This window comes from Rhinolophus hipposideros (genome assembly GCF_964194185.1).
Source record: "Rhinolophus hipposideros genome assembly, chromosome: 20".
NCBI lineage: Eukaryota > Metazoa > Chordata > Mammalia > Chiroptera > Rhinolophidae > Rhinolophus > Rhinolophus hipposideros.
Window position 1 is genome coordinate 22,695,007 of NC_138066.1, and position 12,476 is coordinate 22,707,482.

The window sequence follows — 12,476 nt, forward strand, 5'->3', positions numbered from 1 at the left end:
CAGAGACTTGTATTCAGCAACAAATACACATATGCCTCCTGGGCATCGTGTGTAGGATTTGGGGGACTCCCTGCTCCTCGCTAAACATCACCCACCCAGAAAGCAGCAGTTGCCCCAGAATGATTCTTTCTGTGAAGTTTTATGATGGAAGAGGAGGCTATTTGGCTAGGAAGAAAATGAAAACTGTCGCAACAAACCTGCCACCCTGCTAGAGCCCTACATCAGATTTCACTCCGTGCCGCTTAAGAAATCACACACAGCAGTGCAGTGACAATACTCTTTATTTGTGGTGGTGAAAGGGAGGGGCCCTTTGCACACCGAAGCCCTGGAGACATAGACACTTGATTCCAGGCTTCCTGGGACTTGTAAGGCATGTGTTCTGAACAGCACACGTTCCCAGAGATCTTCCGACTCGCTCAACTCCACAGGCCCATGGGTTCCTCTGTCTGCGGCTGGAGGAACAGCCAACCTGCCAAGGTGCCACCGGGGGTGCCAAGGCCCTGCCGCCAGGCCTGCAGCAAGCAAGATGGGCGCTGTCAAGCCCTGTGGCCTTCATCGGGAGGGTTGAGCTGGCCAAAAAGAGAGCGATACAACTCTGTCCTACAAGACAAATGAAACAAATAGGTTAACACATTGGTTAACTTCTCAAGGTTAAAAAAGAACTAAGAAGCTGGGAAATACCCCAATCTGTCTGTTCAGTTAAAAACACGGCCGTGTAATTAAAAATGCATCCCACAGCTCTTATTCACAAATACAAAGGAAAGAAGAAACCTGGAGGAAGCCAATCAAATAGTAAAATATGTAAATAGCCCAGTGTGGCTGGGTACCCTGTCTGCAGGGAATGAGTTTTCTGTAAGTTTGCCCTTTACAGACAGGCTCTTCAAGGAAGAAAACAAGATTGAATATTTTAATAGGATGTATGAGACTGCCACGCGATGAGGAGGATTCAATCAGACATGGGATGTAGGGGGATATAATTTAGTTTTCATACATTTTCTTGGACTTGGCAGTACTTGAAAAACAATGAAAATGACCCAGCAACAAGATTCCAATTACTACCACACGTGCAGCTACTCAGTAGCAGAACCAAGGTTCTTCCTCACTCCCCTGGCCCTTTTTCTCTATTCTCAATCTAACAGATAATTTGATTGGCTAATTTATTATTTCTGAAGTTGGGGTTTGATGTTAAAAGGAAAAACGCAACATGCTATGCTCTTGGATCCTTGAAAACAAAGTAAACAAACTGCTAACCCGTTTTTACTATCAAATGCCACTGTCATGCAGGGACTCAGCTCCCACTCCCTGAACAAGAACGCAGGATATGGCTAAGCCAAAAAGGAACACCAACGGAGCCATAGGTAGGGGAGTCATCCCATTGTATTATCGAAGGCAGCTGGTGGAGACACAAAAGCAAACATCCGCCAGTACCCCAGCGAGGGGTTCTCCTGCACCCCAGTCTCGCTGGCAGCCAGGTGAGACGCAGGAAGTAGGATCCACACGATCCGCAATCCGCCATCCGCGTTTGCTAACCCCACTTGCTAGCTGCAATCCTCCGTCTGCTTCTCTGCCAACTAACCCCCCAGCGTAGCCACGGCAGTTACATTGGTGGCTAATGGCTAACCGGTAACAGCTGATGGCCACCCAGCCACAGCAGATGGTCATCTGATTACAGCTGATGGCCATCTAATAACCGAGCCAGCACCTTTCCACGGGAGGCCGAGAGCCTGGAAACTGCTCTCTGGGACTCTGTCCCCACAGCCACATACACACAACTACCTGGCCAGTCAGTCACCCATAAAGGCTTGGAAAAATCTAAAGAAGGTGTGTGTGGGGGGGGTATCACTTCTACCACTGTGACAGAAGCTCCAGAAAACATTCCTCTGTGGGTAGAGAGCAGATTCTCTGTCAGAGAGATGAGGGTCCAAGCAGGTCAAAACCATGAGGGAGGTGGCCCGGGGAGGACACTCAGCCAGCTGAAGCGGGTGACCCATGGCTGCAGTGCGCATGGATGTCAGCCACTAACCCTCGGGGAAGGAGGACGGGCTGGCCCAGCCAAAGCCACAGGCAGTGAGTAAACAACTCCAGAAGAAAGCTGTGCTGCTGTGTTTTATAGATTCAAGATCTACCCATAAAATATAGCCTGTCGTTCTTGTTAAGAAAACAGGCTTTTAAAAGTGCTCTCATTATCTGAGCATCATCACCAGCAAATCTGACTTTCAAAATAAAACAACAACAACAACAACAAAAACCCTATCCTTCAAACAGCTATTTTGGTTTAGCAAGACTTTAACACAAAAACTTAAGCCTATTATTGAAGTCACCCCATTAGAGGGTAGAAACGGAGGTACTGTAATTAGCAACTCCAGCAATAGGAATAGCATATTAAAACTTTTTTAAAAGGGGAAAATCTTAAAGAAGAAACTGCAGAAACCAAGAATGTAAACTAACCATATCATTTTGGGGACCACAGGGCAGACAGGGAAAGCGCAGGCCAGAAAACAGTGGGTCTCCAATACATCACAGGGATTTTACCGCAACACTTCGCTGTGAGGCACCCTGACCCTGAACTACCAAGTAGTCCCTAGGCCTCCAGACAAAGGAAGCAGGTTCACCCTGCAGTTCCCAGCCTCTTGTTCCTCTGCTACTTTTCAGGGCCTGACTCACCCTCCGCCAGCCCCTAGGCAGCCAGAGCCAATGCACAAAGGTGGATGGCGGCTTCATACCAAATGCAGAATGGCAGGCAGCCTCCCTTCCAGTGGCTTCCCAATCAGCAGCTCCATAGCATAAGCCATGGCAGGGCCCACCCAGGCTTCACTGTATCACGCTATGTATGGCCTGCCTACCTGCCAAGAAGTACAAGTCCCTGCAGCCATTTAAACAAAAAAATCCAATGGCATTCCGGGAGAGTGGCCATGACAAAAAGGATGGTGTGACTTTAAGACCCAGCATCCGATGGAGGAGATGCAGAGGCGTAGGCTATTTAGCCCTCTGCAATCATACCCCATCCGCCCTCTCCTCGCCTGCTTGCATCAGACCCCACCATTACCACCGAGCAAATGCTTCCACTCGGCGCCGAAATAGCAGAGACGCCTGGGCCAAGGCAGCAGTTACTGTCCGCAGCAGGGTTCACATGTCAGGAGCAGAGAGTGAAATGCTGAAACCCATGTTTTGATAGAACATCATTTCACACTCAGGTGGGCAAAGCTGACAAACATATGCAGCTGTTCATGGCAATGGAACTTGGAAAGCTGAGTGGTCTGGGTTCTTAAAATATTTTTACGGAGGGAGGGAGGGAGAGAGTGAGAGTGAGAGAGAGAGTGGGAGAGAGAGAATGAGAATATGAATAAGGGATTATTCCAATCTAAAAATCCCCAGGTAATTTCAGCTCTACGCCTTTCTACCACCAATCAGGGACTGTGCCTGCAAAACACGTCAAGCTTCTCCGCTCCTCCAGGACTCCACCATTTCGGATCTCACCATCTCTTGCCAACAATATGGCAAGGACCTCCTAACCCACTTTTCTGCCCCCTTCTTCTCTTCCTCCTCTCTCCAGTTCCCTCAGCTCAGATCTGACTGTAAAGATGGACAAAAGGGCCCGTGAGACGAGGAGCGCCACCAGGATGAAGGCCCCAGCCCTGCCCGTCCCCTGCAGAGGCTCGCTGCTGGATGGACCTCTCACCCACTGACCACCCTGCGGGGGCAGAGCTGGGCAAAACCAGGACCACGGAGGGTGGAATCTGGGGCCCCGGGCCTTGAACTCCTCTGCATACCCCCGACAGAATTTGACAAAATCACACAGCCCCCTCCCACATTTTTAAGTTGACATAAAATTTTTCTCTATAAATTCAATAGTCACAAAGGATATAATTACCAAAATGTTGTGAATACTAACTTTTAAAATAGAACTCTTACATCCCTTTTGTAATACATCCAATGGAATCTATACGCCATATTGATTTGATGCCCATCATCACTCATTTAAATGACACAAAAACAAACTCTTTAACTTGGAAATTTTACAGCATCTTTTTCTTTTTAAACGTGTATTTCCATTTGACTTTCCCCTAGAGATTTTTGTCCTAATATAATTGTTTTATGCTTGAAAGTCTTTTACTGATCACCCTATCATACTTCTTGGCCACAAAAATAAGTATGTAAATTGAAACACTTTGAAATTTAAAAGTCGAAATAAAAATATTTTAATTTCTTGAGACAGTAAGGCTCTAAGTAATTAAAAAGAATTACTTCTGGATTGTTTTATTGTTACAATTATTATTAGGATACAATCATATCTATAATAACAATATAATAAAATGTATTATAATTTTGGTAAAAATTCAATATACATAAATATGTAAAACATTACTGGAAATGCATCTCTTGATGATATGGACGAGGCTTCTCCCCACCCCCCATTCGTTCCTGTGTCCGTGGATGAATATTATCTATTGCTAGAAAGAAAGAAGGACCAGCACCGATTCGATTCCTGGTTTTGTTTTCTGTGGAGATAAGTGCTGAGAAACCCTGTCACATAAACTAGTAAGTAGATGGGAATGGGAGAATTGTTATGGCAATGTCACTTAATTCTTTTAATTCTTCCTGAATTACGTGCCAAAAAAAAAAATCACATAGTGATTTACCACCAAAAATTAGTTTTAATGATCTACCAGCTGACAACTCAATTAGGTTCTCCTGCAATTTTGTTGAAAATAAAGGCCTGGGAACCACGGGACCTGCAGGGACTTGTTACCAGTCCCTTCAGTCACCACTGTTCTCAATCAGTGAACCAAGATTCTGACCCGTCCTTCTGTGTGGCACCCCCAGGGCAGTGTCCCAGGTCAGAGCAAGGAGGGGCTCAAGCGGAGCTTTGTGTCAGGTGGGCAGAAGACAGCTGTGACCGGTGACGTAAAAAGAGAACTGCAGCTCCAGCATAGGCTCCTGGCAGAAAGATCCACTCCAGGAGAGAGCATGCGTCTAGATTCCTGAAAACTCTGTGTCTACGTGCACACCCCAGGATGAAGGCTGAGGTGGAGGGTGCACTGAGCTTTGTCCCAAGCCCAGACAGGTGCTAGATCTGGTACCATTACATAGAGAAAGGTAAAGGCACCTTGAAGAGAAACAGCATGCGTCCATATCCCTTGCCCCTTGCCCCATCCCAAAGAAAACAAAACGAAAAATAAAACGAGGTACCAAAAAGCCACTAGGGGCCAGAGGGTCAGACTGCCTTCTGCTGAGCAGACTATTTCCCCCTGCAGCAGCTCTCCTAACCGGGATTTAGCCATGCAGAGAAGCTAAACTATCAATCCTTCAGGTTAACCTTGTCTCCGTCTGACTCTCCGGGGTAAATGTATGGTTTAATACTTGAGGTCCCCTTAAGGCTATACATAATGAACTTGGATTTTTTTAAAATACATAATTCTGGCTCCCTATCACATTAAGAAACAAGATTAGAATCACTGAGCCGAAATGCCTTCCCCCCTTTGTTATCCCGCCCCCCACACTCTTGGCCCCAATGGCCAGTGGGAATGTCCATAGCAGAAAAGGTATTAATGTGGGTATCATGCAGGAGAATAACCTACAGAGTAATTAACAGGACTTGGACCTAAGGTAGAAGGTCGATAGCAGGGGCTCTTCCTTGAATTAAAATTTAACTTACCCTTTATTGCAACCTACAAAAGCAAGTAATGAGCACTAACATTTTTATTTCTTTTAAACTGTCATTTAGGCTGTAGAGGGGATAATTACCTATCTCTAGTGTAGTAAGGTTTTATAACCCTTAGTGAGGCATTTTCTAATTTAATATTTTTACTATATTATCATAAAACCTGTTTCTGGGGAAAAAAATGATCATGGATTAGCAGCCATTTTCCATAAAGACAGCGTGTGTGTGTGTGTGTGTGTGTGTGTGTGTGTGTGTGTGTGTGTGTTTAGGATTCGGCTTATTTATTATGTGATTCTTCTGAAGAGACTTCAAGTACGCACAGTCTAGCTGGCTGTGAAATGCCGTCACTTCAGTTGGCACGTATGGTTTTAAACAGTCCTAAATGAAACGGGGGTGCATGTGTACAATAATGCAGCCCCCAGAGGTGTGCACCCCAACAGATTCCCTTCAGCTCCAAGTGTGCACTCCTCACTGAATGCAACCAGACTAGTATCTTTCACGTTGTTACTTGGGCAAACAGTACAAAGGAGCATATTAAACCTGCAGATGATGTGTGTGGGGCTTTCGATTTGCTAGGTCAGTAGCTTGCAGCACCTGGGACACAGAGGGAATGGGGGCGGCCACACTCCAGAACAAGGCACTCCCCCTTCTCTGGCCCGGAAACCCCCAGGCCCCCAAGACATCCCTGAGCTACGCCTGCCTGTCCCTGTGGCCAAAGGCAGGCGAACGCAGAGAGAAAGTAGCAATGCTCCCTAAGGAAACCCGTACAGCCTCCACAAGTACACCATATTCCCCAAGCAAGTATTATATGCCGGAGTTCTGAGCAGTCTTCTAAACGTGCCAGCAGAGACAACATAACTGTTTTCCTGATTAAAAATAGACACATAATTTGCCCTTGATTAATTTGAAATTGTTCACTTGTTACTTCAATGGGGAGGAGGTCGTCTCCCTAAATATATAAGGCACATCCCAGAATACATCCTGGCCCTTCCTTCTTTCTAATCCTCTCCCTCTCTGCCTACCCGAGGACCTTGTGTTGCACACAAAAGTGATGCAGCATTTGTTTCTGCTTAATTTAATCCCTTAAATATACATTCAGGAATCAAAGGACAATGAAACACACAAAGGGAATGTGAGACTACGGGTTCCAATTCCAACATTGCTCACATCTAGAAGAATCTCGATCAAATCCGAGTCGTTTACGTGTCAGTGTAGACACAGCTGGAACAAAAACTCACACTGACCAGCATGGTCACTGATGGCAGGTGTGCTTTTGAAAATTCCTGGTGACGTTACTGATGTGTGCCTTTTTTCACATGTTTGTGTTTTGAAAACATGCGCTAATTAGTGCTGTGGAAGCTTATAAACATGCATCACAAGGGTACGTAGGGTCTCTGGCCTCCGAGTATAACACAAAGGTGTAATAAAATCATGGAGTATATTTGAATGCCTACGTGAACTTTGTTCCGAGTTTTGCGGCGGATTACCAAGATGTGATGCGTGCTCACTTCTCTTACCTAGGACTTATGAATGATACAGCAGAAGCTGAGTTGGGAAGGTGAATGTATCCAGTAAATCGTCTAGGACCACCCACTCAGTTCCCAGAGACACGTGAACGTTCTTCCTCACGCTGGCGCCAACTCTGCCCCTCTGTGACCCTGCCCACGGGCCTTGTCCTCACAGAGCCAGGAGAGGAACATACTGACTGCTTTTCCTGGTGGCAGCACTTCAACTATTTGATGTCTCCCCCTAACTAAATCTGCTCTTTTCTAGGTGAAAAGAAACAGTTCCTCCATTCCTGCTATGACAAAGCTGGAGTTCTCTTGCTATCCTGACTGAACTCCTCTGAGCCCTCGTTTGCCAAACAAAGGACACAAGGCCCCCAACACCCTCTGAGCCAATCCCGACGCATCTGGTGCAGCCTAGTCAGCCCAAGGCGGGCAGAGCGGGGCTCTCCTGCCTCCTATGTTCTCAACACACACTTCTGGCTTTGCAGTTTCCACTCTCTTCTCATCTGTCTACCAATACACCCAGCATTCCAAACATCAGCTGAAAAAGACATCTTGCCAATTATCACTGGGTACATGCCAATGACGCCAAACAAAGGGGTCCTCCCAACCCCAAGTATCTGAATGCTTTTATGGCCTGCTCCCCAAACCACCAGACAAAATGGCATCTTACTTTAATCTTTTGTTCCTTCTCCTTCCTCTGATCCAATGCATTCTACTCCGTATCAGGGACTCTACAGGTGAGAGGAAGGTGTTTGAGAAATGTTTTTATGACCTAAAGAGGGAAATACACTGCTCCAAATGGCGAGCGAGCGCCCTGTGCTCCTTGCGGGCCGTGTGGGAGAGGGCAAACCGATGTACGCCACGGGAATGAGACCAGAGGCGAACGACACACAGCTGGAACTTCGTCTCTCAGGAAGACTGGATTGTTAGAAAGGCAGTGCAAGTGAGGAGACAGATGTAGTGTAGTTCTTATAGAAAGACAGTGTCAATAGTCAGAATGACTCACAAAAATTATGAGAAGAAAACTTAGAATTCCTGAATGCAGCTGAAAGGTCAGCATTTAACTCTCCTTCACTCTCCTCCCAACTTCCCCCAGACACAAAAAGTGGCTCACAGGCTTCTTTCCTGAAATCTCATCACAATTCCATACCAAAAAAAACACAAAGAAATAAGTTGAAAAGAAAAGAAAGCACCATCTCTTACTTAGGGTTTATTTCTTAACAGGATCAAGTTAGCAAAGTAACAGACAGTGGTTCAGAGAATGCCCTCATCTATCACTAATTACCTAAATCCGGATATAAGGCAAATCTCCAGACACTGGCTGCTCTTCAGAAGCTCCGAAACAGCCAAACCGTAGTTGCCCAAATCTGCCACAAGGTGGCAGTACACGACGCACTTCTGAGCAGCCAGGCGACTGGTGTGGCTGCCAGCAAACTGTGCCCATAAATTACCTACTGTGTCTGCTCTCATCACCATCCTCCCCAGTGCTTGAAGGAGACCCTAGAAGGTCTGTTTCAATTCGCTCTTTTGGTCAGGTCAGAACTAGGTCCTTCAAACCTCTGCAAATGCTTTTAGCCCCATAGCTTTAAATTACAGACGGTGACATGTGGCCTCTGGCCTGTCTCCTAAAGATCAGACAGACTAAAGATTTATAAATGTTCAAAGAAGCAGGTTCAGGCCCTAAACAAAAGAAATGAAAGGCTGGGGGAAGGAAGTAGAGGGGAAAGGGGTAGAGAGGTGAGGAGGGAAGGAGAGGTAAAATTTGTAAGGTTTTCTCCACACTTTGCTCCCTCTTGATTCCCAGGTCAGTTACAAATTCACTCACTTGAACAAAGGAAGAAAAATACTTGAAACTTCCATCATCCCTACCAACGGTTTCAAGTCTTTCAAATTCTTTTAAAGAAAAATAATTTAACTCGGTAGACTTGCAAAAAAGGGGGTACACAGGACCATTCTCTAGACAAAGGGGACGTCACCTCCTCTCCTGTGCATTAATATTCCATATTCCCGGGATGATTTCCACTTTCACAGTTTGACTGTTTTATAACAGATTTGATGCGAGAGAAGATAAATGGCCTCACAACGGAAAGACGACAAATCATCTCACCGCTTTTAGCAGGGTTTTCTCTTTATTTTTATTTATTTTTATTCTGTAGCTGGGCTGCAGAACTCTCTGCTTTGCTGGAGATGCTTAATATTAACGTCAAGCCACCGCGATCCTGGCAATAGAGTTGGCCGGTGTTGTGTTTACGGTTTTGTGACTGCTGGCTTCAGGAAGATGAAGCTCCTTGTTCAAACAGCAGCCCCTCTAACAGCTCCTGTTAAAAGCCAGGGGACGCTTCACTGCTTGGACGTGAATCACTTCCTCCAACCGCAGGGAGGTGAGACTGACAATCGAGTTACATTTGTATCCCTATCAGGACTGCTGCCCAACGACCCAAGGCCTGGGGGGCAGCATGTGATGCATCTCTCAGCTCCAGTTTAACTTCTACTTTAAGGGGGTCAAAACACAGAAATTAGGGAAGGTATTTATTGTCAATCCCCAGAGTTGCAACAAGGCATTCTTTTACTGCGGGTAATAAGTGGGAGGACTTCTTTTACTTAAAAACCCAGCACCAATCCAAACATAAAAGAAGCAAGCACTGAGTAAACACACACAAGGCAGCACCTCTGCAATGCCATGTCACAGGCTGTGCTGCGACGCTTGGCCCGACGCAGAGATACCACTGGACCCTTGCAGCAAGTGCTTCTAACTGCTGACCAGCCAACTGTCTTGGCACTCTCCGCCCTCGGGTGCAATGGTCTCGAGGGGTCCTGGTCTCCTCCTCCTCCCTCTTTGTCTTGATCTTGCTCCTGGCCAGGCGCACAAGCCTTCTCCTAGGTTCTATTCTCGCTGCCCCCCCCACCCCTTCCCTCTCCACAGGCTGCCCTGGAGTTGCATCCCTGCTCTCAGCTCTAACCGTTTCCTGTAACAACTGCCCACAGTCAGAGCTCCCATCTCCTCACCTACACATTGCATTTGACTACGAATAACACTGAATGCACCCCCCCATCCTGTGAGGCTACTGTCACCTGAACTATCATTTCTGTTAATTATGGCAGCAAATTCTTTCTTGTTTGTATCCCACACGTACCTGTTCCATGGCAGGAAGCTATACAGAGTCACAGGTATCAATACCACATTTTCTGACTGAAAAATAAAATTTACCCTAAGACAGGACTCTTGTTTAGAGTTATATTAATTGATAAAATGCAAACTGATGCCCTTCATCTGTCAATCTTTGTGGGTTTTAACACCATCCTTCAAAGAACTTCCTCCTGTCCTCCGCAAATGAGAGAGAAATTTGCAAAAAGGCAAGGTCTGTCCCAGACACACGCCAGGTTCACTTTCCTGGGGAGTACTGACCAGGTCTCAGCTTCTGGGTATCTGCCACAGGGCCACCTGTCCCCCACTCAATTCACCAACTGGTCACTTAAGTCAGCAATTTGATGACCTCGGCCAGTTATGTGATTGGCTTTAAAAAGCCTGACTGCTGAGTGCAAAATGAGGAGTTTGCATCTCTGCCCCTGAAAGCTGGTGAATCTGTTTTGCTACACAGCGGTGCCCCCCCTGCAGGATCGAGAGGTGCCCAAGGAGGCGGAATGCTGCCAAGCGCGTGCAGGAGAAAATGTGTATTGATTTCTTCTTTCTTATAAAGGAGCACAAAGCACTGAAGAACAATTGCTCGTCTTTGCAGCATTTCACATTCCACACGAGACAAAAGGCCCAACCCCCACCAGCCTCTGAGAAGCAGGAAGGGGAACCGCATGGAGCGGCATCTCCTGAGCGCCAGTGGCCACCATGCTGTCCAGGTCCACTGCTGGGACTCCAAACACCCTGGGCCACCAACACTTCCCCTGCCTCTGATCAAGTACTTTCCCTCTCTGGGCCGATGTTTCCTCATCTATATTGGAGAAGAAAGAGCCTTCGGTCTTACTTACCTTTAAGTGGAAGTGCCCAGAGGGTAAAGGAGTTAATGTTTATAAAGTGTTCTGCTTCCCAGAAGAAAACAATGGATAAGACACTAGGTGTGGTTATGGCTCATTCAAGACCTCATTTCCAGGGTAGTTAGTAATTGCTTCCCCATTACAAATGCTGCCTTCCAAGCTCCCTGAAAGTACAATGATGCAGTGCCCTTTATTTAAATATTTTTTTGTTTGACACTTAATACCAACACTAAAAATAACAAAAGGCAACCAGGGACTATTATGCCTTGTTAATAATGCACATACAGAATCCATTCCAGAACTGTTTTCTTCTTAAACCGGACAAATCCTGATAGCAGTCCAAAAACTGACCTAAAGTTATAAATGGTCATCACAGGACCCTGTCTGTATTCTCCGTGTTTCCATAATAACCAATAATTTGTAGGAGGCCCGCCAGAAACCAAACCCAGTATAGATATCACAGCCAAGAGGAACAGGAGAAAACCTACGGTGTAATGTAAGTTTATGTGTCCTCTCTTAGAAGTGATGGAACTACAAGAGCATTCTTGAAAGATCTTTTCCCAATGTTAATCCTAAATAAAAATGACCTCCAAAAGTCTCTAGGTAAAGGGTTGGGAATGTGAAGTTCCAAATCTGGACTCCTCATTTCCGGGGCTTTTCCAAGATGGCATGAGTGAAGCTATGGAGCTAGCGCTCAAGCAGTGCAATGTTCTAACAGGGAGACATAACCCACAGATAATTAGGCTACAACCCGGTGGTGAATGCTACATGTAGTATGGATATGCACAAAGTGCCAGGGGAGCAGAGGAAGTGTGTTACAGGAGCTAGATGATTTAGAGAGAGTTCAGTAAAAGAGGCAAGAAACCGTTGTTCATCCATCTGTTTGCAAAAACAATCTTACCAATAAATTGTAAAGAGACTTATAAGCTGAAGGCCTGTAAAGACATTTCACACAGGAGACCTACAGCGAACATTTTTAAGGTTTGTACAAGAATGGATATGTCTGTGTTACAGGCAAAGGGACAATGACATAATACAGACACACGTGAAAACATAAATTTTGTTTATTGAAATAACTATCTGTACAGATAAATTTACAGCAGTCCAAAAAATTAAAAACATTTCATTCTCAAGAATCTAATAAGCAAGAAAGACTAGTTTCACTTTATAAAGAAGGAAACTGAGGCACACAGAGAAGACTTCAGGGTCACACAGCACATGAGTGCCAGGGTGTACGTAACATGTTTTCAAAATCCTGAATCAGTTCTCTAGCTTAGGGAAGTTTGACAGCAACTGGAAAAGGACCTTAATTTTTT

At 45.7% G+C, this 12,476-nt stretch overlaps 1 protein-coding gene across 6 annotated transcripts in view; it reads right to left on the minus strand.

The window, feature by feature from the left end:
• Positions 1 to 264: 264 nt before the first annotated feature.
• AATF (apoptosis antagonizing transcription factor) overlaps positions 265 to 12,476 on the minus strand; it is a 96,188-nt gene continuing 83,976 nt past the window's right edge. For all 6 annotated transcript variants that reach the window (XM_081028364.1, XM_081028363.1, XM_081028365.1 and 3 more), the window contains exon 12: positions 265 to 600. In XM_081028364.1, the coding sequence (XP_080884490.1) occupies positions 537 to 600 (64 nt within the window). In that variant the 3' untranslated portion in view covers positions 265 to 536. The remainder of the gene's footprint in view (positions 601 to 12,476) is intronic.